This window comes from Bos indicus x Bos taurus, chromosome 19 (genome assembly GCF_003369695.1).
Source record: "Bos indicus x Bos taurus breed Angus x Brahman F1 hybrid chromosome 19, Bos_hybrid_MaternalHap_v2.0, whole genome shotgun sequence".
NCBI lineage: Eukaryota > Metazoa > Chordata > Mammalia > Artiodactyla > Bovidae > Bos > Bos indicus x Bos taurus.
In genome coordinates this window covers 48135975-48163527 of record NC_040094.1, presented here as the reverse complement: position 1 = coordinate 48163527, position 27553 = coordinate 48135975, and the positions used below count along the sequence as shown (strand labels likewise).

The 27553-nt window shown below is 56.4% G+C and overlaps 1 protein-coding gene and 1 pseudogene across 2 annotated transcripts in view; both read right to left on the bottom strand.

Annotated features, from left to right (window-relative positions):
• Window positions 1–395: 395 nt before the first annotated feature.
• The window catches only part of MRC2 (mannose receptor C type 2), a 59328-nt gene continuing 32170 nt past the window's right edge, over window positions 396–27553 (bottom strand). The window contains exons 2-30 of one of the 2 annotated variants that reach the window (XM_027517550.1): window positions 26415–26816; window positions 25533–25706; window positions 25163–25327; window positions 24875–24988; window positions 24268–24414; window positions 19736–19924; window positions 19466–19620; window positions 17973–18080; window positions 15232–15347; window positions 14513–14661; window positions 13453–13670; window positions 11991–12133; window positions 10560–10662; window positions 10168–10306; window positions 10021–10056; window positions 9618–9778; window positions 9464–9531; window positions 8468–8568; window positions 8036–8172; window positions 5295–5409; window positions 5009–5172; window positions 4721–4829; window positions 3992–4230; window positions 3687–3855; window positions 3439–3588; window positions 2999–3118; window positions 2575–2754; window positions 1882–1908; window positions 396–1779 (exon numbers count right to left, since the gene is read on the bottom strand). In XM_027517550.1, coding sequence (XP_027373351.1) covers window positions 1556–1779; window positions 1882–1908; window positions 2575–2754; window positions 2999–3118; window positions 3439–3588; window positions 3687–3855; window positions 3992–4230; window positions 4721–4829; window positions 5009–5172; window positions 5295–5409; window positions 8036–8172; window positions 8468–8568; window positions 9464–9531; window positions 9618–9778; window positions 10021–10056; window positions 10168–10306; window positions 10560–10662; window positions 11991–12133; window positions 13453–13670; window positions 14513–14661; window positions 15232–15347; window positions 17973–18080; window positions 19466–19620; window positions 19736–19924; window positions 24268–24414; window positions 24875–24988; window positions 25163–25327; window positions 25533–25706; window positions 26415–26816 — 4322 coding nt within the window. In that variant the 3' untranslated portion in view covers window positions 396–1555. The remainder of the gene's footprint in view (window positions 1780–1881; window positions 1909–2574; window positions 2755–2998; window positions 3119–3438; window positions 3589–3686; window positions 3856–3991; window positions 4231–4720; window positions 4830–5008; window positions 5173–5294; window positions 5410–8035; window positions 8173–8467; window positions 8569–9463; window positions 9532–9617; window positions 9779–10020; window positions 10057–10167; window positions 10307–10559; window positions 10663–11990; window positions 12134–13452; window positions 13671–14512; window positions 14662–15231; window positions 15348–17972; window positions 18081–19465; window positions 19621–19735; window positions 19925–24267; window positions 24415–24874; window positions 24989–25162; window positions 25328–25532; window positions 25707–26414; window positions 26817–27553) is intronic. The other variant, XM_027517551.1, reaches the window with a different exon arrangement.
• On the bottom strand, window positions 22432–23654 carry LOC113877456 (annotated as a pseudogene).

The window sequence follows — 27553 nt, the reverse complement described above, 5'->3', positions numbered from 1 at the left end:
GCGGTCTGGCAGGGGTACCTCCCCCGCTGGCCTGGGAGCCACAGCCCAGAGACAAGCAGTACCAGCTGACGTTTATGGGACAATTACAGCTCGAGCGCCAAGGCCCTGTGCAGATTGCTTTGCCCAGGTGATCTCACTTAATCCTCAACCTCCTTAAAGGAGCTCGGGAGGTGCATCCTGTTCTCCTGTTTTACACTTTGAAAGGGGAGCCAAGTTGCCCAAGCTCACGCCACTGTCCTTTGGCTCCTGAATGCTTACTCTCACACGTATCCCCAGGAGCAGAGAGAAGGCTGGGGTCCCGTGGCCCCAAGACAGAAGCAAAACAGATGCAAGCCCCCCAAAATAACATGTATCTTTGAAGCAGTATGAAGGACAAGACTCCCAACAAAACAAAGTGGGGACCCTTCTCTCTCAAGCCTCTGAAAGGTGTTTTATTTGTTTGCTTTTCTTTTATCTTTTTCTTTTTAAAACAATAATGGCACATTAAAAAAAATTAAGAACTACAAAAAGGACCGTGTCTTGGAGTCTGTGCTCACATTGCCCTGGGCCATGGCGCCAGGACTGGTGACTCTAACTGGGGCTCCGGCCTCTTGGAAAGGTTCTGGGTGGGTCGTCTCCCCCACACAGGGGCCACTCCAGGGGGTTCAGGTGCTGCTCCTCTGGGCCCCCCTTAGAGGGCGCACCCCAGCTCCCACTGACCCTGGCCAACCACCTTCTCTCTCTCCAAACTACAGCCAGGACCTGAAAACCTTAGGGAACTTACTTTGGTCCCCACAGGGGACTTTACAGGGACAGAGCCCTCCTCTGACCGGCAGGAGATGACACCCCAGCCCAGCCCGGTCATCCCCAGGAGGTCAGGGTGTCTCTCCCCGGACCTGTCTCCAGCCCAGCTGATACCACAGTGATGCTCCGGTCCTCAGTCCCAGCCCAGAACCCTCCCGTCATGCCCTACGGCCACCCCAGCAGGCACACAATTGACAAATGCTCACCCCCGTGACCCCCACCAACAGCAAGAGAGGGCTCCCCAGACCCCAGGGCCCTGGCTCAGAAGGAAGGGCTGGGAGAGCAGGCAGGATGCAGGGCGGGCGGACAGCGGGTGGGGGGCAGGGAGGATGTGAGACGAGGAGCTGAGCTGCCAGGGTAGGGGAGAAGCGACAGAGGCCGGCTGAGGGCTCAGGGAGGCTCCTCAGACTTTGCAGCGAGAAGAGGGGGTCCCAGGGTTGGGGGACAGGCCTGGGGGGTGGGGGCAGGGAGAAAGAGGCTCCTGTCCTGCCTCCGGTGACCATGGGGGTACAGGCCCGGGTGACAAGACCTTAGGGCCCCCCCAAAAGGAAACGCCATGCTGCACTCAGCCAGGCCTCAGCCCAGCCCTCATGGGAGGGAAGGACCCCACCAGCCCAGGCCCTGCCAGCCCCAGCTCCCCACAGCGCTCCCCAGGGCGCCACCTCCCCCCATAGGCCGACTGGACCGCAGCTGGTGGGGCGCCCAGCTCCCCCGGCCCCGCCCAGCTCCCCCGGCCCCGCCCACGCCCTCGGCCCCGCCCACACCCTCGGCTCTACTCCTGCTGCTCGTTCATTTCCATGTCGGACACCAGGATGTTCTTCTCGGTGGCCTCGCTGGGGCCGGAGGAGCTGCGGCTGTAGCGGGCACCCTCGAAGGCCCCACGCTCGACGCTCTGTCGCCGCCGGTAGAGAATCAGGGCAGCCGTCAGCAGAGCCAGGAGCAGGAGCACCGCCATCAGCACCACCACCAGGGCCGCGGGGTTCTCCGGGAGGGCTGCTGTGGCCGGAAGGACCCTTGGTCAGAAGCCCCGCCATGCCCGCCCGCTGCCCAGAATGACCAGGACCCGGGGGGAGAGGGCTAGTCCTGCCTGCCACTCACCTGATGGGGAGAAGCTGCTCGCCTCAGCTGTAGGGGAGGAGGGACCAGTTAACAACAGTGGTAGTAACAATACAGTAATAATAAGCAAACATGCAAGAACATTTCCTGCAGTGCCAGACACTTCATTGGCTCATTTACTTCTCTCATAGGTACTCTTATTACTGTTGTTGTTTAGCCGCAGAGTCGTGTCCGACTCTTCTGCAACCCCTTGGACTGTAGCCTGCCAGGCTCCTCTGGCCATGGGATTTCCCAGGCAAGAATACTGGAGGGGGTTGCCATTTCCTCCTGCAGGGGATCTTCCCAACCCAGGGACTGAACCCGCATCTCCTGCGTTGGCAGGGAGATTCTTTGCCACTGAGCCACCTTCAAAGCCCATAGGTACTTTTATTACCCCATTTTACATGAATAAACCGAGGCCAGAGAGCTTGAGCAATTTACCCAAGGTCACAGAGTTGGCAAACGGTTTGGCCTGGGCTCGAACCCCATATCCCTGCCTTTAACCACTACAAAATGGTTACTGTCTACCAATGGCTGTCTACTCTGGCAATTTTCAGGAAGGGCCAGTCCTTGGTACAGACCAATTGATCCCAGAGGAGGGTCCCGGTGACCCCAGGCCTCCCATCCACTGTGTGGCCTGCAGAATGAGCAGCGGCCCGGGCCCCCCCGCCCCCCAGCACCAGATGTCTCCCGCACCTCGAGGGAGCTTACAGACGACGCCCATGCTGATGTTGGTGCAGGCCCCCGGGCGCCACAGCCCGCTGCTGCTCTGGATCCAGTAGCAGCTGTTGTGGCTCAGCATGCTGGGGCCCAGGCCCGGGGGCCCCCAGTTGGAGTAGTTCACAGCTGTGTTGTCCTGCCAGACCAGGGTGCCCCCTGTGGGAAAGGTGGCATGGGGGGGTGCATTGTTGGGGATGGGGGGGCAGCGAAATGGAGCAGAAGCAGCTGGGAGAGAAGAGGCCTGTTCTAGAAAACCCCCACATCCCACAGATCCTCACCCCCCTCCCACAGGCCCTCACCGCCCACCCCGCCACCCTTCACCACCAGCCAAGCCCCAGCGGAGGGCCTCCCGCTGTAGCCCGAGGCCTGCCCCTCCTGACCCTATACCCAGGAGGCCCACCTTTGGGGTTGAAGTTCATGCCCAGCCAGGCGCCCCGACTCTGGCCCTCAGAGCTCTGCAGATGCTCCCAGACAAACACGTTCTCCATCTCATCCAGGATGGACAGGACCGCGCCGCCCGCTGGACACAAAGGAGGCCGACGTCAGGGCAGGCGAGTCTCCTGGGGGGTAGCAGAGCCCCCGGAGAGGCCCCGCCCTCTTCCCTGGCAACCTGAATAGAGGATGGCATGGAGACGTGCGTGTAACGGGGGGCTACATTTACATCCATGTCCCGTCCCAGGTGGTCTGTGTGGATTGGACCCTGAGGGGCACTGAGAGGTGAGTGCAGCCGACAAGCAGAGTGCAGCACGGGGACTATATTCGTGGGGTCTCTGAGCGTCCTCGAGAGGGGTCGCCACCCGAAACGCCCAGGTGGGGGCGCTCGCCCCCTCCCCAGCCCACCTCTCTGGCAGCGCTGCAGCGCCTCCTTGTGGCCCAGCAGCAGCTCCATGTGGAAGGAGTAGCAGTGCTCTCGGAAGGGAATCCATGCCGAGTCCGCCAGCCCCTGGGGACAGCTCCCGTGGTAGCTTATTCGTCGCGGAGGAGGGGGCCCTGTGAGGGGGGAAATGCAGGATTGAGGAAGTGGCCCAGGGTCCTCCTGGGGTCGGCTTCTCCCTGGCCAGCCCTTGCCCCAGCGGGTGGGCACTCACCGCCGTGAACTCCACACACAGCACCCTGCAACTTGGTGTCACAGCTGGTGGTGCGCCAGGCACCATCCGTGTCCACGTAGGCGCAGCCCCCGGGGTGCTGGGGCTCCCCGTCCTGCCAGCTCACGTAGCTCAGCGGCTCCTCCGAGACCCAAGAGTACCGCCGGGAGCCCTGGGCACAGGGGGCCATCAGGACGGGAGCAAGGGGACCAGCCAGGGCCGGATGGAGGGGGGTGGCCACGGAAGGCAGGGGGTTAGGAGGAGACAGGGAGGGAACTGGGGGTAGGGGGCCCCAGCCCAGTGCCTACCTCCTCACTGGCCAGCCCAATCCAGAGTGGCGTGCGCAGCCCTCGGGCGGCCTGAGTGAGGAAGGCCTGGGTGTAGGGGTCAAGCACGTGCGCCAGGCTGGCATTTCGGCTCTCACACAGCAACAGGGCGTCGTGCCAGCGCAGCGGCTTCTGCAGCAGCCGGAAGGTGCCGTTGAGGTAGGAGAGCTCAGCGCCCGGGGCAGGGGGCGACGCTGCTGGGGATGGGCTCAGGGAGGGGTCTACAGGGAAGGGGGCAGGACTCAGGCCGGGCTCTGCTCCCCTCACCCCATCCCCAGGCATGAGGCCGAGGGGGAACAGCAGGCAGAGACCAACTCTCCTTTGGGCATGGTAACCGTCGGTCACTGTTGTTATTAATAATATGTTCTTACTAGTAAAGGGATGAGGAACCTTGAGGCTGACCAGGAACCCAGGGCAGAGGGACCCCTGCTCAGAGCTGCAGAAGCCTCAGATGTTGAACCACGGGGTCCCTGCCACAATGCATGCCCAATGTCTTAGTTCTTCCTGGGTAGCTCTCCAAATCCCAAACCTTCCTCCTGCAACCCCTGGATGCTCACTGCCTGTCCATCTGATTGGTGCCTGGCCTTTCTGCCCATCTGCTTCCCAAGCAGAGTGGTCCCCTGAGATCAGGGACCATGCCTCATTCCTCCTGGCTCGGCCCACAGCATCCAGCCCTGGGCTGAAGTTTCCAGGCTCCCGGGTGATACCTACCCGTGGCCTTCTGGCAGATGAAGCCATGGGTCTCCTCTGCACAGCTCCGGTCATCCCAGCGGCCAGTGAAGTGGGTTGAGGGGCTATGCAGGACCACGGCACAGCTGGTCTGGGGGGAAGGAGCCGCTCAGGGGAGCCCCAAGAGCTGCCTGCCTTGTGCCACCACCCCCAAAAGTCTGTACTATGAGCAAAGAGGTTGCAAGGGGGTCCCCAGGTGTGAAGACACGTGCTGCGGGCCAGGGCGGGTTAGCGGGTGAAGAGGAGAGCATGGGGCAGGGGCTTCCTCACCGGTATGTTGCCGCTGGGAGCAGGGCTAGGGCCAGAGGGCTCCCCAGGGGCCCAGTTGGCGTACTGCAGAGGCTCCTGCTCCACCCACTGGAAGTCCCTCTTCGAGGCATGGAGGCCAATCCAAAGGTCAAAGGTCACATTGGGCAGGCTGGCTGTGATGAACGCTACAGTCCCCCAGAACAGACCGTGATGAGCCACAGGGCGGCAGCCCCCTCCTCACTCTGCTCTAGCCGTCTAGGGGGACGGTATCAGAGGATTCTGGGGCCTCCCCCTGGGCTGACCCTACCTTGCTCTAAGGGGTTTGCAATGGTGACCAGTTGGGCCTCTTGCTGTTCACAGGAGAACTGTGCCTCTGACCACTTCACCCGGTCCTGGGGGTCCTGGCCTTGGATTCTGAAACACTGTGGGGCGGAGGGGGGAGGCGTGACACCCAGCTCCACCTCCCTGGCCCCCACACCCAGGAACTCCGACCCCTCAGCGCCAGGCCCTGGGGAGGCTTTGGGGGCTGGGAGAGAAAAACAGGAGAACCAGGACATCTGGGTCTCCTTGACCAAGGCTCTGATACCCTCCCGACCTGGCATGGCAGATTCACATACACTTGCCCACCCCTGAGGAATTTTAAAGTGGGAAGATTTCTCTGGGCCACCAAATGCTGCACTACCTATGACAGCAACCCCTGGGCCACGCCTGGGGACAAGGTCTGTCTGGTTCTTGGCTTCATATACTTCAAAGGCCTTCAACAGAATTATTGGTATCATTACAATGATGCTGACAAATTAAGAAAGGGACCGGTTACATATATGAAATATATTGTTTTAGATTAGGTGGAAGAAGCCATAAGAATAAGCTTTTGGAGCAATTCAATGACATGGAGAAATACTCAAAATACAACACTGAGGAAAAAAAGGTTGGCTACAAAATTGTGCTATTTAGTATGATCTCAATTACGGGGGAAAAGTCAGAAAGTGGAGTAACAAATATGGATAGTGGTTATCTCTGGAGAGTATAGATGAGTTTTAGTTTTTTTTGTTTCAAAATATAAATAATACATCTTACTCTTTTTGTTTTCTTTAAGGCAGAAAAGGTGTATTATTTGCTTGAATAATCTGAAGACAGTGAGAGCTCCATGACACTATGAGCTGGCTGCACTCCAGCGCATGACAAAGATTTATGGATTATGTTATCTAGTGTTAACTAATCTAATCCTCACAACTCAGTTAAGCAGTCTTACAGTGTCCGGCAAAGAAGACATGATTCAAAGCTCATACTAAGGATGCCAGGGAAAACCACAAGGAAATAGCACACTTTGCTTCCTGGGATAAGCTCTTTCAGCCGCTAGATAAAAACAATGAAGGTCTAATCAGGTTGGATGAATCAGCCCATGGGTCACTAACCACTCTTGGAAAGAAACTCACACTCTAGAAGGAACATTTTGAAAACATGTTTAGAGGCACATCCATCCTGATTCTCTTGATTGCCTCAAACTCTCCTAGCTGTACACTCAAAATAGTTGGAAAGAGAATCTTCTAAATGTTGTTTTTAAAAAAATCTTCCAGAGACTTTTTTTAAACCCTCTCAATCAGTTCTTCTCAGTAGTTTATAAGGCAGATTCATTTAAATGCAAAAATTGATGAGCTAGTTTTTAAACAAAAATCGGCAGAAGGACTGAAAAATTTAATTGGCATTTAACTGGCAGAAGGACCGAAAAATGGAGAGAAGGACTTAGAAAGCCCAGCCAATGATGGATGAACTTTCTTCATCTATTTGTCTTTGTAAGGCAATCTTTTCATCTACAACAACCATTCAATCCATGTTCTAAAATAATTTGAACTCCAAACAAGACCTGTGAAGTCTGAATCAGTGTCAGACCTAGATTTTTTAATAAAGTATAGGGACTTCCCTGGTGGTCCAGTGGTTAAGAATCTGCCTGCCAATGCAGGGGACACAGGTTCTATCCCTGGTCGGGGAATATCCCACATGCCACAGAGTAACTAAGCCCGTGGACTACAACGAAGAATAGCCCCAACTCGCCACAATTAGAGAAAGCCTGCAAAGGTCCTGCGAAGGAGGACCCAGTGCAGCCAAAAATAAAGAAATTAAAAATTAATAAATAAAAATAATGAAGCATATGTGATCACTTTGCTCTTATCAAAATTATTTAAAATAGTAATAATTATTATAATTGATCAATTGAAGACTGAGCACAAAATGTTTTTCATACCATTAAAAGGAAAATTTTTGAAAACCTAAAAATACTGTTTTAAAATCTTTCATTTCAGTTCAGTTCAGTCGCTCAGTCGTGTCCGACTCTTTGCAACCCCATGAATCACAGCTCGCCAGGCCTCCCTGTCCATCACCAACCCCCGGAGTTCACTCAGACTCACGTCCATTTAAAATCTTTAGCTCAGGCTTTGGATTGTTTTGTTCTTGTACATATTTTATTATATATGACATCAGTCACATTAATATGGAAAGTGAAAGTGAAGTCGCTCAGTTGTGTCCGACTCTTTGCGACCCCCTGGACTACAGCCTACCAGGCTTCTCCATCCATGGGATTTTCCAGGCAAGAATACTGGAGTGGGGTGCCATTTCCTTCTCCAGGAGACCTTCCCATCCCAGGGATTGGACCCGGGTCTCCCTCATTGTAGGCAGATGCTTTTACCGTCTGAGCCACCAGGGAAGTCCCAATATGGAAGTAAATACATATATTTACTTTTGCACACATATGTAAGGCACACATATATATTTTGTATGTTCAACATTTTGTTTTTAATAAGAGTTCATTATCAAGATGTTTGGTGACCAAGGATCTAGAAAACTCACCAAACAATATGGGCAACCTTATTACTTTATGAACTGGAAGGTGTCACTACGCTGAGTTAGTGTCCGAGGGGTCTAGCCCTGGTCCTGGGGCTGAGCAGGGGAGAGGGTGGTAGGTTCAGGCCAGAGGCCATGACTCTGAGGTTGCCAGAGGGCCAGGACTCCTGAAGCTCAGCCTTCCCCTCGGGCCCCCTCCCTACTCCCTACCTTGTTGAGGAACTGGCTCCAGCCAGAGGGGCAGCCCCCTGTGGGCGGCGGGTCTGGGGGCTGCTGCTCTCTGGTGCTGTTGCGCCGCTTGCAGATGTAAGGCAAGGCTGTTGTGCACCTCTGGTCCCCCCAGTCCTCTGTGAAAAGTGAAGAGCAGTCACTCTGAGTGTGGGGCTGGGCTGCCAGCACCTGGCCTCACGCCCTGAGAGGAGGCGGGGCTGGGGCTCGGGTCCTGTGTCCAGCTCTGAACTCAAGTGCTCTGCGGCTGCTGGACAGGCACCGGCCTGCCCCTCTCTGGATCCAATCCTTTTTGGGTTGGGCGAACAGACAGAATGAGAAGAGACTGAGGCCCCTGCCTGGGCTCACCTCGCTGCCCTGAACACCAACCCTCCCCTCGGCTTCTGCACCCTCTCTGCCCTACCCTGCCCTCACCTCGGCTGGCCATCATGTACACGCACTTCTTGTCCTTGCCGATGGGCCGAGGTTTGCCGGGGGCCCAGGAGATGAAGTTTATAATGGAACCATCTGTCCACCTGCAATGGCACAAGCAGGAGTGATCCCAGTACAGGGCACCAGGTTAGACCTCCCCTGAATGCAGAAGCGAGGGGGCAGAGACCAGGGCCCAAGTCTAGGGGCTCAGGGCCACAGACTGAAGAGCGAGGCTACTGAGCTCACTGCAGCAGGAGTCCAAGGACCCAGTGCCTTCCATTTCTCTAACTAGAAAAGAAGTCTAAGGATCCCAGAGCAGGAGTCCAGTGGCAACGCTGTGCTCAGACACTCATGTGCTCTCTGGTCTTTCTGGTAGGTGAGCCCTGAGCATGAAGAGGCCCCTCTGGACCATCATGTGTTCTTGCCCACGTCTTCAGTGGACCTTTTTCATGAGTGACCCCAGCATAATACGAATTGCTGTTATTTAGTGCCCATGGACAGAGGAGCCTGGTAGGCTGCAGTCCATGGGGTCCTGAAGAGTCGGACACGACTGAGCGACTTCACTTTCACTTTTCACTTTCATGCATTGGAGAAGGAAATGGCAGCCCACTCCAGTGTTCTTGCCTGGAGAATCCCAGGGACGGGGGAGCCTGGTGGGCTGCCGTCTATGGGGTCCCAAAGAGTCAGACACGACCGAGTGAGTGAACAATGAGCTGGATGCAGCACCAAGGATTCAGACACCTTATTTTTAGTCCTAAGGACAACCCTACCAGGCAGGCCTCGTTGTTTCATTTTCTGGTGAGAAAACCAAGAGAGGCCCAGAAAGGTTAAGTCACTTGCTCAAGGCCACACAGCCCGCAATGGGCAGAACCGGATTCAAAACCAAATCTTGTCTCTTGTGTGCGATGCTGCCTCTCATTTCCAGCCCGAGTCCCTGCTAGCCATCCACGCATGCGCCCCGCTGCCCAGCCACACCCACCGCCCGGCCAGGACTCCCACCTGAAGCGCCCGTCGCTCTCTGAGGTGTGCAGGCCGATCCACCAGTGCTGCTCCTGGCCCCGAGAGAACTGGGGAAGCCGGGCAGGCAGGTGAGGATTGGCAGGGCCTTTTCCCTGGCTCCCGGGCTGCCCTCCCTGCTTGCTGGCATGCCCACCTTCTGCAAGTTGTGCCCCAGGAAGTCCAGCTCGGCCTGGCTGTGCACTGAGACCAGTTCAGCCTGGAACCACGTGCAGATGCGCTGCGCCTGCGCCCACGTGGAGTGGTGCTCGAAGAACTTATACTCAGCCTCCTGGAAACGCAGCCATTCCCGCCGGCCTGCAGGGGCAGCATGTGGGTGGAGTCCAGGCTTCGGCTGCCTGCCCACCCCGCCCAAGGAGGACAAGGCGGGTTCAGGGCAGCCAGGGCAGGCGGGCCTGCGAGCCCATCTGACCTGGACCAGTAATGTGCCCCGATCCCCTTTTCCCTCGGCTCAAACCCTTAACCCCCTTCCCTTCTGTCCTGGTCAAGCCCTTCCCTGGCCGGCTGCCAGGGGGTGTGGGATGGACAGGAAACCTCACCTTGCGGGCTGACGTCAGGCTCCCGCACGTCCGTGCCTACGGGGACAACAGGGACAGACACGCTGCAGAGAAGGGAGACCCTTCCTTGGACCCCGGGCCCTGCCGCCCGTCATCCCTTGCCCGGTCCGGCAGCGCCGCCCCACCAACCTCGAGGGATCTTGCAGATCCAGTCCAGCTGCGTCTCGCACTGCATAGCCACCCACTGCAGGGAGGCCAAGTCGAGCACCGTGCAGCTGCGGATGTCATCATCGTCGTGCCGGCTCCGGTCGAAATTGTGGTAAGAGAACTGGTGACGTCAGAGGGGGAGAGGGGCCTCAGGCACAGGCTACCCCCAACCCCAGAGCAGACCAACGAGAGGCCTGGCATAAGCTGCGACCCCCCACCCCGCGCCCCAACCTGGGCTAGGCACCCCCACCACCCTCTCCTTGCCATAGGCCCTGCCTCTACTGAACCTCGTGCACCTTCGAAAGGCCACGCCCACTCCAAAAGGCCACGCCCACATCCCGTCCATCCGCCCCGCTTCCTCCAGGCCCCCTTACCCCAAGTCCATCACTCCAGCGCCAGCTCTGCCCGGCTCCGGGGTCTCGACGGTTCAGGCCGATCCAGAACCAGTGCTGCTCGTGGATCTCGGGCTCTGATTCACTTCAGCACAACCCAGGGGTGGAGACAGAAGGCATGGGGAGGGTCAGAGTTGTAGGGGAATCCTTGCAGTTGTGACTCGGGCAGTCCCGGGGGCCTGGAGCCTCTCCATCTGGGGTTCACACTGAAAACACTGTTGAGCCCACCGTAAAATGTCTTCTCCCCAGAGAGAACTGGGCCAGCTGGGCCGGGCACCCCGCTCACTGACTGAGGGCAGATGTGGCCTGGCCCCTTCCACTGCTGCCCTTTGGGTAGGGTGTGCCCCTCCAGCAAGTCTGCAGACTTCCACTTTAGGAAATAGACAGGGGCAGTGCATAGACCTGGGGCCATGGACTCAAACACACCTCGACTCCAGTCCTAGGTCATCCCTGGACCAGCTAGCTCTGTGACCTTGGGCAAATAACCCAACCTCTTGATCAGCCCACAAGGGATAATGTCTACTTTGTAGGGTTGAAGAGAGCATTGAATGTGGGTTCAATGTTTACTGCAGCCTCTGGCACACAGCGAGAAGCGATCAACATGGGCTCTAATAATCACTAGTCAAATAATGTCATTGTGCTGTTTGCTGGGAGGAGACGTCCCTGGAATTAAGATCTGGAAACCTGGATCCATTTGGATGTTTCCCAAGGCTAAGGGATGATGGGGTTGTGTGTCATAGGAACCCACGAGACAGAGACAGGGTTCTGGGGGGAACCCCCATGGGTAAATGCTCACTTTTGCAGCCTTTCTCGTCCTGTCTCTCAGGAAAAGCTGTTTATTGAGAAGTGTGGGTTACAGGAAGGGGCACTCACTTGGATAAGCTTATAGATTTTGCCAAGGAGAAGGAAAGATGGTAAAGATTAGGGTTGTATGTGTGCTCAGTCAGTCGCGTCCGATTCTTTGTGACCCCATGGACTATAGTCCACCAGGATCCTCTGTCCTTGGGATTTCCCATGCAAGAATACTGGAGTGAGTTGCCATTCTCTTCTCCAGGGGAATCTTTCCGATCCAGGGATTGAACCTGCATCTCCTGTGTCTACTGCACTGAAGGTGGATTCTTTACTGCTGAGCCACCAGGGAAGCCCCTAAGGGTTAGGGTTAGGTTTGTGTGATCTGAGAGTCCGAGAGGGTGCTGTTGGCTCACATGAGCAACACAGGGTCTCCGACTCCAGCGAGACCAGGGTTACTTAAGTGGGGACAGGGCAGGCCTGGCACTAGCAGCAGACACACAGGTCATTCCAAGCCTCGGGCAAACCTCGCTGGGGTCCCCTTCCCCCTGCCCACTGCCCTGTGTCCAGCAAAACCAAGAGCCCCACACACGTGCACATGGGCCAGCGCCTTAAGCTCAGTACCCGAAGATCTTGTTGAGCATGTTGGCCACAAAGTGCTCCTCTTCGTAGCTGGCCAGGCTCAGCAGCTGGGCCCCCAGCTCCTGGCAGGCCCCCTGGGCCTGGACCCAGGTCTTCTTATCCTGCAGCCGCTCCGAGCTGAACACCTGCAGGGGCAGAGTCCAAGCTGTCCCCCGGCCCACCTCCCCACGGGACACTTGCCCTCCATGACTTGTGTGGAGAGGGGGCTGGGGCTTCAGTGGACAGGGTGTCGAGGCTAGTTAAGACAGCCCTGCTCATCAGAGAGGAAGCCCCTGGGGAGGAAAACTGGCACAGGTACCTCCCAGAGATGGTCCCAGTGACGAGTGGGGCAATCAGGGCTCTTATCCCAGCAGAGCCACAGTTTGCTGTGGGCAAGTCCCTCTGCTCCCTGGATTTCAGTATCTTTCTATAATAAAAGACCCTGGACTACCTCAGTGGCTCCCAAACCCAGCCAGGTTTAAAAACACAGATCACCAGGCCCCACCACAGCCCACTGAATCCCCATCTCTATAGTGACAGCCTGGAAGATTTTTAAATTTTTTTAAACCGAAGTACTTCTGTACTTCGGTTTAAAACATTGATTTACAATGTTATGTTAATTACTGCTGTACAGCAATGTGATTCAATTATAAATATATATATGTGTGTGCGGGCTAAATCGCTTGTCATGTCCTATTCTTTGCAACTCTATGGACTGTAGCCCACCAGGCTCCTCTGTCCATGGGATTCTCCAGGCAAGAATACTGGAGTAGGTTGCCATGCCCTCCTCCAGGGGATCTTCCTGACCCAGGGATTGAACTCGAGTCTCATTATGTTTCCTGCAGTGGCAGGCAGGTTCTTTACCACTAGTGTTACCTGGGAAGCCCATAAATATATACAGATTCTTTTTTAATATTCTTTTCCATTATGATTTATCATAGAATATTGAATATAGTTCTGTGCTATACAGTAGGATCTTGTTCTTTACTTATTATATATATAAAAGCTTATATCTGCTAACCCAAACCTCCTACTCCATTTCTCTGCCAACCCCCTTCCCTTGGCAACCACCAGTCTCTTCTCTACATCTGTGATTTTGTTTCTGTGTCATAGAAAGGTTCATCTCTGTCACATTTTAGATTCCACATATAAGGGGTCACATATAAATCACGCTCCCGGGGCAATTCTAAAGAGCTGCCAGCCTGGCCCCATCTGAGCGTCTCTAAAACTGATGGTCTCTGTGGGTTTTTCAATTCCTCAATTGTTTACTGAGCACCTGCTGTGCACCAGGCCTCAGAGGACACTGACAAGAGTTTCAACAGAAAGGACCTAAGGGGAGAAGTTTCTCTAGGGCCCACTTGCTCGGATCATGGCTGGGTCCCATCGGGACCACCCACCCCGCCAGGGATGCTGTCTCTCTGCTCTTGTTTCTCTCCCCCCACCCCGAGGCCCACAGGCTGCCTACCTTATAGCAGTGCCGGAGTTTGGGATCTGAGACCCAGCCCTGCGGACAGGCACCGGTGAGGCTGGGCGTGGGGTCTGGCCCAGGCAGCTCAGGCGTCACGGGCGTGCCCAGGCTCTGGCGGCAGATGTAGCGAGCCCGGAACGATGTGCAGTTCTTCACCTCCCACAGCCCCATGGCACTGCCTGTGGCCAGGGCCACGCAGCCCCCACGGCTGTACCCTGGAGGAGGGAGGAGGGGACCCACACACTGAGCCCTGCCCCACATCCCCGAGGGGCACCTCCATGGCCCCCGCATGGGGAGCCAGCTTGGCCATCTCTGCAGGGACATGTGCTGTGGGGTTGGGGGTGGCAGGGCTGGAGAGAGCAGGAAGGAAATGGAGGCAGAAGCCTCACTCTGTGTTGGCTCCTGTGAGATCTTAGGCAAGTTGCTTAACCTCTCTGAGCCTGTTTCATCATCTACTCCATCTTTGAAAAGGCTTAAAAAAGATAACAGGGGACTTCCTTAAAAAAGATAACAGTGGATTCGCGGTTAAGAATCTTCCTTCCAAAGGGATATGGGATCGGTCCCTGGTTGGGGAACTAAGATTCCACATGCTGTCGGGCAACTAGAGAAGCCTGTGTACTGCAACCACTGAGCCCGCGAGGAAGACCCAGCACAGCCAAAAAAATAAAAAAATAAAAGATTTATAAAAAAAAATTTTTTTAAGATAATAAATGTGAAATGGCATAATAGGAAGCACTTGTTCTATGCCCACTATTCCAAGGGCTTTACATATATTAACCCATGCAAGCCGCATGTCAGCCCCGTGAGGAAAGAACCATTATCCCCATTGGACAGATGAGGAAACTGAGGCTCAAAGATGGACAGCTAATAAACTGCAAAGTCAGGACCCGAGCCAGGCATTTCAGCTCTGGAGGCCATCCTTCTATCCATATTACCACACTCTATGAATGCTGTCTCCTATGAAGCCCTGGGTCTCGGTCGTGGCAGGGGTGGTCCACCATGGCCCTCCCGGCTTCACCAAGGCACCGCCGAGAAGGGGGCTGAGTGAGGGGCTCACCAGGCTGGTCCCGGTTCCAGTGGGTGTACATGACCTCGTCCCCGCTGAGCCAGCGGAAGGAACCGGTGAAGTTGAGGTCCTGCAGGGCCGTCCAGAAGTACTCGCCATCCCAGTTGTAGATGAGGCTGCTGACAAAGGCCTGCTCGAACCTGCGGGAGAGAGGCTGGTCAAGGCAGGCAGCTCAACCCCCACAGCTCCTGGGGCCCCAGGCCAGACGGCCTGCTCAGGGAGCCTGGGTGCTGCAGCCGATCGGAAACTTGCTCAGGGAAGTGGGGACCCCTGGGGAAGCTGCAGCTGACACAGCTGACCCCCGCTGCTGTCTGCATCTCCACGCCTTGCTGAGAGAAAAATCAGACACGAGCCAACTCTTGCCTGGAGAATGCCAAGCACAGAGGAGCCTGGCGGGCTACAGTCCATGGGATGGCAAAGAGTCGGACAAGACTGTGAGACTAACTTTCACTTTTCAAGGCCTCTTTGGGGCATCCAGCCCACATAGAGGCCTGTTTCTGCCCCCCGCCCAGGAACTGCCCCATGCTGGGGTCGCCTAATAAACAAGAGTCATTCTTATGATAATATTAGAAAAAGGCCCTGGAGATAGTTGAAGCTCAGAGGGACTCAATGCTCAAGTCCCTCTGGACTTGATGGCAGGCTGCTGGCCCTTCTGGTGGAGGGACCGCATTCGACCAGGACATAGGGGTGGGCTGGTCCCCCTCTCATACCTGTTGGTGATGGTGACCAGCTGAGAGCCGTGGTCAGTGCACAGGCGCCGGGCCTCACTGTAGGTCACCTGGTCCTCTCCCAGCCAGTAGCAGGAGGGGCTGTGCCACGTCCAACCCTGGCTCAAGAGAGTGGGCAGAAAAGGGGGTGTCTGGGGGAGGGCTTCTTCTCTCTCACTGATAAATCCTGGGGTGGGGATGCCAGCAGTGGCACCACTGAATTTTCTGCAGGCTTGAGCACAGGACTGAGGGGGCTGGTTTGACATCAGAGCCGGCTCTTCCTGTGCTGTCTGCACTGTGCCACGCCACACTGCCCCGCCTACCATCACCCACAGCTGCCAGGTCCAGAGTGGAAGCGTGGCCCAAGGGAGGCAGCCAGTCACCCGGCCTGTGGCCTGGCCAAGAAAGATGAGTGGCCCACTGGACTCCTCTCCCGGGTATGTGAACCAAGAGACGTATTGGGAAAACTGCCAGCTGGCTGGGAAATGAGAGCTGAAAAGCTGGGAAAGCGGCCAGCAAGTGGAGGGGGCTGGTTGATCCTCAGGGGCCTGGAGAAGCTGGAGTAATGGAATGGAGGCAGTGCCCGCCTGAGGGCAGTGGGGGCGGAGAACAAGCCCTCAGTGAGGGGCAGCAAAGTTGCAGTAGACCGCCTGTCCTTCACGGCTGGCTCGCAACAGCCCCCCCAACCCACCCCAGGAGACCAGGGAGGCTTTACCCCACCAACCCATGGCCCCTTGGGTCGCCCTGAGGGCCTCTCCGCCCCTGCAGACAAGGACCTGAGGCTCTGAGACATTACATGGCTTGATTTTATACAGACTGTACAGGTGGAGCCCAGGCCTGAACCCACGCCACAGAGACTACATCCATCCCCGCCACAGCCCTGCTCCTCCTAAAATGACCCCAGGTGCCTACCAGGGTCTTCGCCTCCAGCAGGCCTTCGAGGGGGATACCTGGGGCGGGGGCGGGGGCTGGAGCCCGGGAGAGAGGTGAGGTGGGGGGAGGGGGGCAGCCCCCTGGGCAGGAGCCAGTTCAGAACAAGCTGGTGTGTGTATATGTGTGTTTATGTATGTGTAGGTGTATGTGTTTAGTCGTATTTATGCATATGCGCATGTATGTGTATATGAGTATGTGTGTGTACGTGTGTATGTGTCATTGATGTTTAGTCTCTGAGTCATGCCCGACTCTTTGCGAACCTATGGACTGTAGCCCACCAGGCTCCTCTCTCCATGGGATTTTCCAGGCAAGAATACTGGAGTAGGTTGCCATTTCCTAGTCCAGGGGATCTTCCCAACTCAGGGATCAAACCCACATCTCTTGCATTGGCAGGCGGATATTCTTTACCACCGAGCCATCAGGGAAGTGTGTGTGTGTGTGTGTGTGTGTGTGTGTATTGTGTGTGTGTGGATATGTGTGTTTATGTATGTATGTATATGTGTGTGTTTGGGGGGCTTCCCTGGTGGCTCGGACAATAAAGAATCTGCCTGCAATGAAGGAGACCTGGGATCAATTCCTAGGTTGGGAAGATTCCCTGGAGAAAGAAATGGCAACCCACTCCAGTATTCTTGCCTGGAGAATTCCATGGACAGAGGAGCCTGGCAGGCTACAGTCCATGGGTCACAAAGTGTTGGACGTGACTGAGTAACTAACACTTTCTCTTCCTTTTCATATAGGTGTGTTTACATGTGTATGTATATGTGTGTATGGGGGGAGAGGCACAGACCCCCATATTCCAGCAGGACTGTGCTAAGACCCCTGGCTCTCCTGGGGTGTTAACCATGGCAGCTCAACAACCCCCCACCCACTCCAGGCCGGCCCTGGCGCGGGACAGTTAGTAGTAGCCCCTCTGCTTCACCCAGCCTGGTCAGAGCCCCGGCCAGCCCCTAACCACACTGGCCCCCACACTCTTCAGCCCGGTCCCGTGTGCTCTCCCTTCCTCCCCACTAGAGCTCATGCCTGCAGGCATTTCCTGCTCTCCCCTAGGGGAGAGTTCGGGGTGCAGGGGGGTGGGTGTGATAAGGCGGCTTGATCCAAAGGAAGATAGAGTGAGGAACCAGACTGGCAGTGAGGGGCCGGCAGGAGGAACGTGGCTTCGGCAGAGGGAGCCGCCAGGGGCCCAGACACCACAAAGTGGCCTTTATGAGCAGCCTGCCCACACGCTCCACACTGCTCACATCCCTGCCTGTCGGGACAGGGAGGGGGGTAGGCGTGGGACTGAAGGAGGGAAACGGGTCAATCCCTCGCCCTCACCCTCACTCACACCCTGTCTCCCCGACTCATTCACAGGGAGGGTGACCAGAGTGGCCTGGTTCCCCCACCCCCACCCCAGGAGAAAGACAAGCACACACTGTGTCTGTGGCTGGTGTGCGTGCCAGCAAAGATGGGTGGGAAAGCGGGGGCTGGGGGAGAGCGAGGGTACACAGAGGAGACCTAGGTGGTCCCCAGCAGCCTCCACACAGGTGATGACTGGACCAGACTTGGGGGTGGGAGTGGGGGGCCCACCTACCCCCACCTCCGAGTTCTCTGCAGCTTTCCATGGAGAGGGGGCTCAGGGCTGGGGTGGAGTGGGGAGCTCCACTTCCTCCCAACAGCTTTCTACCCCCACCCCACCTCATCCTGTATCACTCCTTCTGGATGGAGCAGTTTGGAGGGCAGGAAAAAGGGAGGATACCACAGGAGGCTGCGGATTCCTCTTGCCCTCCTGCCCCCGGGAGCCCCGTCCGGGGCAGCTCCAGAAGCACCCTCACCTTCCGGCAGCCGTGGTCCTCCTCGGCAGCCCCCTGGCTCAGCTGGCCTGCCTTCTTGCAAATGGACGGCAGGGACTGGTTACAGGGACTGTCGTTCCAGCGACCTTCCTAGGGACACAGGGTGAGGGGCAGTGTCAGTCTCTCTCCCCCAAACCTCCCAAACCTGGCCCTGCCTCTGACTTGCTGTGTGACTCCAAGCAAGAAGCTTGACCTCTCTGTGCTCCATGGTGGAAAATGGGTGGGGGCGAGCAGGATTAGTGCCATAAGCCTCACTAGGCTGATGTGAGCACAGAGTAGCTGTGCAGATGCCTCCAAACTTTGACAAGCACTGTCAAAATAGAAAAGGTGCTCATTTAAATTAGCTCACGTCATAAACACCAAGGACAAGCTGGCTAAGACAGATGAGATTCCCAGTTTGGCAAGGTGTCCAGTCAGTACTCGCAGATCCAGGGCAAGCAGAGACTGTGTGCCCAGACCCTCCCCTCGTTGATGGAGCTGAAGAGGAACTTAGTTCAGCCCCTCCTAACAGCTTTGGTGCTTCTGTGCTGAGTGCATCCAGCCAGCAGTTTTTGCCTGCATTGAGTGCCATCCGGAGGGCAGAGGTGTCTGTGTGTCTCAGCCCCCAGGAAAATGTGCAGTATTTAGCAGATGCTCAATAAAAGCATGCGTTCTCAATTGTATCCGACTTTTTGTGACCGCATGGACTATAGCCCGCCAGGCTCCTCTGTCCACGGGATTTCTCAGGCAAGGATACTGGAGTAAGTAGCCATTTCCTAAAACAGCATCCTCTAAGCCAGACGCCTCTGGGGTCCCTGGCACTGTTGGCTGTATCTCAAGGCAGAATGTCCTCTCCGTCTCTGAGGTCGGTAGTCTGTCCTACGGTTTTGTCTTTTAAGGAACAGACTTACCTCTGCTTGAAACCCTGAATCAATTCCTTCATCCGCCCACACTGTCTGAACCACAGCCATGGCAGACAGTCACAACGCCACCATTTCTTGAGAGGACAGGACCCTGCGCTGGGGTAGGGCTGGCAGGGAGCAGCCCTGCCTGGGGAGCTTGTCCCCATAATGTGGGTTCTGACGCCACCTGCTGGCGGGGAAGTGCAGCCCGCAGGAGATCAAGATGATCGCCGGGAGACAAACGTCCAAAGGTTTCATTGAACTCCTTTAATCCTCATGAAGACCCTCTGAGGATGGCACCTTTAGAGTTCCACTGACAGCTGGGAAAACTGAGGCTAAGGAAACTCAGCTAAGGAAACCGAGGCACAGAGACATTAAGTAACTTGCCCAAGATGACCCAGCTAGTTGGAAGTGGAGAGGAGAGTCAAACCCTGGCAATCTCTCCACGCGGACGGGAAGGAGACAAATGGGGAGGAGGGATTCCGAGAGGCAAGGGGGTGGGGTCACAAGCAGGAGCCAATAACGGGACACCCCTCAGCTGCGGTGGCACCGGGAGGCGGGGTCTGGGGGCCCTGTGAGGAGAGAGGTTCTTACCGGCCCCCAGATGGTGACACAGTCCTCCAGGCTGTCTCGGAAGTTGTTGGGCTCAAAGGGGTGCCAATGGGTGAAGCTCACGAGGCTCCCGTCGGACCACTCAAAATTCATCTGCAGTTTCAGGTCGTTGAGACCAATCCACAGCTCCTCCACCTCTGGGGGGTGCGGCAGGGGAGAGGGGACATCAGGAGGTCGGCCTTCTCCACTGGCAGGGGAGGCGAGGACAGTGCCTGAGCCCCCAGGACGGGCGTTGGGGAGGCAGCCCCTCACCCTGCTTGATCTGCTTGGTGATGAACTCCAGCTCCGCCATGCTGTGGATGCTGAGCAAGTCGCCCCCACCCCGCAGACACATCTTCTTGGACTCCTGCCAGCTGCGCTTCTCAGCCTGCAGGCGGTAGCAGTGGCCCTGGAAGGGCTGCCAGCTGGGCTCACACTCCACCTTCACGTTGGCCCACACATCTGCGGAGACCAGAGAGGCCGCTGTTCAGGGGCCGAGACGCCCAGCATGGGCTCAGACCCCCTGGGTGTCAACGCAGACAGGGCCTTGAAGTCCACCTCCTCCCCAAATGTGTCTTAGATCCACTCTTCCCACCAAGCCAGGTCTGAATACCGAAGGATGTTGAAAAGACAAAACCCTCAGGGCAGCTGGAGCCCTGGGAGATGGTGGCAGATTCCACTCAAGATAGGATGGCCCCTCCAGCTGGGGCTCTCAGAGGGAAAGATGGATGGGGACTCAGAACAGAACTGCCCCGGGAACCTCAGTTTCCTCCTCTGTAAAATGGGGCTTCCTGCTGTAAGATTCCAGCTTAGCTCATGTCCACCTCACTTCATAAATGACACCGCCGACACTGTCTCAAAGGACATCTCTGGGGACTTCCCTGGTGGTCTGGTGGCTGAGACTCCATGCTCCCAGTGCAGGGGAGCCTGGGTTCATTCCCTGGTCAGGGAACTAGATCCCACCTGTCGCAACTAAGAGTTTGCATGCCACAGCTAAAGATCCTGCGTGCTGCAACTAAAAAAAAAAAACAAACCATATGCCACAACAAAGATTGAAGGTCCCACCTGTCACAACTAAGATCCGGCGCAGCCAAATAAATAAATATTAAAAAAAAAAAAAAAAAAAGAAGAAGAAGAAAGAAAAGAACACCTATGGAACAGGCCACATCAGTCCAGGATGAAGCAGGTGGGAAATGCACCCCCCTCCCACGTCAGCAGCTCATGAAGTCACTGCTGCCCGGCAGGCATCTGCTGGTTGAAATTCTTCCTCTCATTCCCTCCACCACCCCTTTTCCTCTCCCTGAACCCTAGGGCTGAGAAACCGACCAGTCTTAGGCCCCTCCTCACCCCCATCTCCGTGCATTTCAAGTTCACCCTCTAGGGATTGGGGTCCCAGGGCACCTGATGCAAACAAGCTCTCACTTGGGCCTTGGCAAGAGAAAACAGGACTTCATCAAACCACCTACAACATTGGGTTCGGGCAGGATTCTGCCTGGCTGGGCAAGAAAACATGTACCCACTTGAAGCATCATCCCAATGGGATACACTCCACCCTGGGAGATGCTCCAAGGACTGGCCATACTGTCTCTGGCAGACCCGGCAAAGTGGGGAGGGCTGAGAGCCTAAGCGGGCTCCCTCAGTGGCTCAAGACCTGTCAATCATCTCTTGTCAGCAGCTGGGCTAAGACCCGAGGCTGCCACCTGGACAGAAGAGTTTAGTGGGAGGGAGGAAGCTCAGGAAACGTGGATGCTTCAGGGCCCGATGGTGCCTGCCTCTGAAATGACATGCTTCGAGTGATAAGTGCTGGAAGGCAGGACCCACCCAAGAAACTGCTTAGAAAATAACACCCTGGGACTTCCCTGACGGTCCAGTGGTTAAAAGCCTGTGCCTCCACTGCAGGGGGCGCGGATGCCATCCCAGACTGGAAAACTAAGGTCCCACGTGCCATGCAGTGCAGCCAAAAGGAAAAAAGAAAATATGCCTCACGCAGAGAGATGTGGGCTGGGATGAAAGAGGAAATCCAAGGCTAGAGACATATTTGCAAGTTCATGAGGCCCCAGGGGAGGGCTCCCCACAGCAGCCATGCTGGGCAGATCCAGGGTACAGAGGACTCGGTGAGGGGCCAGGCCCAAAGGGGACCATGTGGGCAAGGCCTGCCCACACCAGCCCTGTGACCCTCCTTTCTTTGCCTGCCCCAGGCTCCCCCGTGTCCACCCCCAGGGGGAGGTGAGGTGCCCTTGATGTGGGCACCAATGTTTTAAACCTTTGCTCCTGATCCCCTAGGGGATGAGGGGAAAGAACAGTGGCCAATGGCCCCAAATCAACCTTTGGCAACACTTTAATGGTCAGAAGCAAAAGTCTGCTCTGTAAGTTCTCCACTTTCTGTGTTTTGTGAATTTTTGTTTTGTCTTGCTGTATTTCTTTATATAAATCCCCTCTTCACCCCATGGGGACTGGACTCCTGCAGGAGCCACTCCAGCCCATGGAGATGCTCCTCTGAGCCAGGCCAGGTCTCCAGCCTTTCAGCAACCCTGCAGGGGATATGAGTTTACCTACCCTCAATCGGCACCTCTGAGACTAAGCTGCTGGATGAAGGCCACACCCCAACTCAGCGCCCTGCCCCTAAAGCTACCTCGGTGAATCACAAATGTGAGCAAGACACTCCCTGCCTTAAAAGCCTGCAAAGGCTCCCACAGCCTACCTGGCCCCACCTGAATTTCATCGGGAAGCCAAAATCCTTTAGGGACTGGCTGCAACCTGCCCTTCTGAACTGTTCATGTCCCCGTGCCCTCTAAGCCAGTACTTCTCAAACTCCACACCAGTTACTAAGATCTTGTGAAATGCAGGTTCTAGTTCAAGTAATTGGGGGGAGGAGGGGCGAGGCACCTGAGAGTCTGCATTTCTAATAAGCACTTACAACATCACTTGGGAAGGTGCTGTTGGTCCAGGGACCACACTTTTTTTTACGTTCTCACATAATATATTATTATGGACGACTGTTCTGGAAAAACATGGACAGCGTGAATGCATTTGGGACCCATCACAGACACTTAGAAATACACCATAGTGTAAAAGGAGGATTCGATGACAAGTGATGTTGGGTCAGCCTGTTCCAAAAGCAAGCAGAGAATCAGGGGAACCACCACGGCTCCCCGAGGGAACCCTTGGGTGTGTCCCTTGCTGCCCTTTGGGTGGGGCGCCTTGTCCACGCTGGCAGCACCCATCTCCTCTGTTAAACCACAGCAGCAGCAGAAAACGGTAGCACTCCTTTGGTGGTTTTTTGTTTTTGTAGGTTCCCAGTTTTTTATTTCCATCTTCCTTTTCAGGATTCGGTTCCAAATTCTTAAAGTAGTGTAGGTGTCTAGCATCTTTCATGAATTTTTCAGGATCCAGTTCTGCTCAATGATAATGCACTGCGCCTGGCCCACCTACGGGCTCCCGCTCAGAGGACATGTCCCCCTCCGCCCCGCTGCCGGCTTTGTGGTCTTCCTTGCAGGGAGCACTTCTCTTCTTGCTTGATCCGGAAGGCCCTTTGGCTCTGGCTTTTTCTGTCCTCTGTTGTTGCTTTTCAAGCTTCGACAGGTGTTCTGGATCAGAGGCAACAGCACCAGGGGCCGGAGATTCCAGTTCCATGGTCACAGGCCCGTCGTTCTGAATGTGGACTTCCAGGCAGGCGCTGAACTTGCCACCTTTGATGAGCTCTGGCCTCTCCGCCTTGTACAGCGGCTCCAGGAAGCCCTTGTAAAAGGCCTCAGCCTGCCCTGTGGGCATGGCCAGGTGGAAGTCGGGCTTGTTGCCCTTGAGGACGCACTGCAGAGAGGACTGGCACAGCACATCCTATTGCTTGTACATCATGCTCTTCGACCAGTGCTTCCCTCTCTCATCCTCAAACACACACAGGTTTAAGATCTTCCGGACCACATGCTCCAGTTCCAGGGAAATACCCAGCAACACGCCGATGACCCATCTGATGGCGCCTATCTGCTCTCCCCCAACTGTGATGCTGGCCTGGGTGATGCGCGGCACCACAGCCTTCATGGTGGCAGCTGGGACAGGGACCACGCTTTTTTTTTTTTGTTAATATTTATTTACTTATGGCTGTGTTGGGTCTCAGTTGCAGCATTCTGGCTTCTGTGTAGCTGTGGATGTAACACACTAGCTGCTCTGCAGCATACGGGATCTTAGTTCCCAGACCAGGAATTGAACCCACATCCCCTGAATTGGAAGGTGGATTCTTAACCACTGGACCACCAGGGACATCCTGGGACCACACTTTTAAGTAGTGGCCATCTGTACTCTAACCTTCAGGGTGCAATCCTCGCCGACCTTAGAGCTGCTGTGACCTTCCAGGCCTCCGTGCCTTTGCACCTGCCCTTCCCTCTGCCAGTCATGCCCTTTCCCCACACCTCTTTATGGCTTTTTAAACTTATACTTCACTTGAAAGGCCCAAATGCAATGTCACCTCCTGGAAACCCTCCTTAGCTCTCAAGAGCTTGATCAATTTCTTCTCAAAGCTCTCTAATATATTCTATTTTTTACAACAACTCGGGATATTCCGTTTGTGGGTTGACATGTCCATCACCTGCGGCAGACTGCGACAACCAGGAGGACAGGATGGGTCGTGAAGCATTTAATACAGTTCCCAACAAATGTCCCAGAATGAATGAATAGCACATTTCAATTTGTTCAGATTTCAGCAGAACCATTTAAGAAGAGGGAGGATCCGAGCCCCTTGTGCTGTGAGGGTGGGTGGGCAATGGCTGTGGCCTGAGGAGCCCCCCACCACCCACGTCCACCCCACTCACCGGGAGGTGGGGGCTCGGAGGCCGTGGCGTTGGGCTTCTTCTTGCAGACGTAGGGCAGCGCGATGCTGCAGTCGCGGTTCTGCCAGCCGCCGGACGACTCCGTGCGGATCACCCCGCAGTTCTCCTCGCTCGGGTTGTCCGGCTGATCTGTGGGGAGCGCAGGGCGCCAGCGCCCCAGGGGAGAGGAACTCACCCCCTGGCCCGGGAGCCCTCCCCCGAGCCTCATGCTTCCCTGGAAGCCTGAGCCCGCTCAGATGCCCAGCGCTGCGCTTCGGCTCTCTTGCCTCCTCCCCGGGGCTCACGTGGTCCACGACCTTCTGCCTGGGCCAACCATGCCCACCCTCCCTGGCCAGGCCTGCTGAGGGCCCCAGTGCCCGTAGCTGAAGGGTTGCATGGGGATGAAATCCAGTCCACCTTCCAGGCCAAGTGCCACCAGGAAAGGGCATCATTCCTAATTCAGACAACGTGCTGCACGGACCACTGGCACCCAATCTGGAGTGGGTGGAAATCTGCTGGTCTAGAGTAGGGTACCAGGGAAGGAGTACCTAGGAGACCAAGTGCCTGTGGGATCCCCAGGCCGCCCTGCACCCCAAACCCGGCGCCTCACCACTCTCCCAGTTGAGGTACTTGAGAGGCGAGTTGTCTGACCACTGCCAGCCTCCACTGGTGTCCAGGTCGTTAAGGCCAATCCACAGTGTGGAGCTGTAGCCAGTGAGGAGCCCTGACCACAAGAGGGCGACAGTGAGGTGGGGGGGTCATCCTAACCCCAGTCCTCCACTCGCTGCCCCACCAACTGCATCCTGCCCTCCAGCAGCAGCAGAAAGGGCTCAGGGCCACCCTTCAAGGTGGGGACAGGTCTTGGGGTCCTGCCCACTGCCCCCTACCCTCGCCTCACCATTGATGTAGGTCTGCTCGTGGATCTCCGTGATGCTCAGCAGGTCTGCCCCCTGCTGCTCGCAGCTGGCCCAGGCCTCCCTCCAGGACAGCGTGGACTGGAAGTTGAACTGATAGCAGCTGTCGGTCAGCTGGTCCTTGTCCCAGAAGGTCTCGCAGTCGTTACCTGCCACCATGACAGCCAGGTGTGGGTCCCGCCCCAGCCCGCTCTGCGGGGTCCAAGGGGAGGTCCCTCAAGGAATATGCAGAGACCCTATGGAGGTGGGGGGTGGGGGCACTTCTCGCTCGAGTCTGGAAAGTTCCACCGCCCACACCTGCTGCACTCCCCACCCCAGGGCCGACCTCCTGCCACCCCACCCACTGGCCCTCACCCTTGATGGGGCAGAAGCCCCAGCGCTCGTCCTTGCCGTAGTCCTGGGTGGTGGCGCACCACAGGTGCCCATCCTCGCGGCCAGTGCTGGTGCAGCCATGGAACCACTGGTTGTCATATTTGAAGGGGATGGTGCACGGCTTCCCGTGGGAGTTGCCCTGGATGGTGTAGACCTCTGCAGGAGAGGGGAGCCAGGCCCTTGGCATCTGGACCCCAGAGGCTGCCCAGCCCGCTCATCCCTCAGGGAAAATCCCCTACGGCCTCGGGAGCCGGGGTGGGCAGGGGTCAGCAGAGAGAGGGAGGGGGCAGCGATGCCAGACAGTGGCCGGAAGGCTGCCTCTGCCCTTGGGTCAGCCCAGGAGCCTGGGAGAGGTCCCGCTGCTCATCCCATCGGGCTGGGAAAGGGGGTCCCCTAGGGCCCCTAACACCTGTCCAAAATTCAGCTGCCTCACATGCCAAGTTCCATCTGGGCACTCTAGGAGGTATCCTGGGAAAGGGCCTCCAGGATGGAGCTGCCCACCAGGAAAGGCTTCTCACAGGGTGACTCCAGTCCCCATTCACCCGTGCAAAAGGGGGATGGAGACACCTGTGGACGGTGACCCTGGGGTCCCCTTGAAGAGTGGGCCTGGGAGAAAAGGGGTTTCTCTTTCAGTTGTACGTTATACACTTTTGAACTGACTGAGGTCTTTACAAGAGTGTATCAGGTTTTGTAAGTTTTTTAAGGCAAATAAATGCTCTGAAGTTCATTTTCTCCATGATCCCCAAATGCTTCCCATGACGATGAAAGAGCTGACTGCCAGAGGCCTGTGGAGGCCAAGGTTTTGTCTCCCCCGCATCTGTCCCTCGTGGCTCCAGGCCCCTGACACCAGGGGTAGCCTCTCACCATAGTAGGGCCGCGCACACAGGTCCTCATCGCTGCCATAGATGCGCCACTGGCCGCTGCGGGTCTGGTCACCGCGCTCAGGGCTGCCAGCCTTGGATGTGTTGCTGACACGGCCCCCCAGGAGCAGGGACAGCTGGTCGCCCAGGGTGCGACAGTTCCAGCGAAGACTCAGTGCCTCACGGTCACACTCATACATGCCCAGGGAGGCGGTGGTGTTGGTGCCCGGCCAGCCTGTGCCCAAGCACTGCATGGTGCCCAGGTTGAAGAGCCGGTTTCGGGAGACCCACTTCCAGCGCTGGGCAGGAAGGCTGGCATTGCAGGCTGGAGAGACTCGGACTTGCCCACCCTGGGCCTCCAGGCAGCCCTGCAGTCCATGGCTGAAGATGACGAAGACGTTGGGCTCTGGAAGGAAAGCAGGACACGAGGCCATCACAGGGGTCTCCTGGCTGCTGCCGACGGCCAGGCTGCCTGCAGACACTGACGCTGGTAGTGGGCTGTGGGCCTTCTTCCTATGATAAATCACTCCATCCTCACGACTGGCCCTGTGCATGGGGTGGTGAGAGGCACGGCTGGCCCCCTGTGCCCAGTCAAGGCAGAGCCCACATGGCCAGCCTCTGCCCTGGTCCCACAGCACCTGGAGGAGGACTCAGCCTTCCGTCCTGTCTCCCCCAAAGCAAACCAAACTCCACAGGGCAAGTTGGGGGCTGTTTCCTTTTATGAAGATCTCAGGAGGAGGGGGAAGGTGTTTACATCAGACACCGCACTGCGACCTTTATCAAAACCTCTGTTACATGGCATTGTTTTTCCACCAGAGTTCTCCAGCCTGAAATTGCTTTGTCTCACTCTTCCCCGCTGCTCCTCACCTTCACTGGCTCCATCTTTTCCTCTCATTTAGAATCTTCCCAAACCACTCGCCAGGCCACCCCCAGCAAACCCAACCATTCACATCCCATAACCATCTCACTCCTGAGATTTTAGACAGCACTTAGCTCTCTGCCTTCCCCAGTCTCGTATCTTCTCACCCATCACCTCGCTAAGCAGACACTCTATGGAAGACACTGAAATCCAACCTGCCCCCTGCCAAACACTGATGAAGAAATCAAGACTTAAATTTATAGGAGGTAGATCAGTGGTTCCCT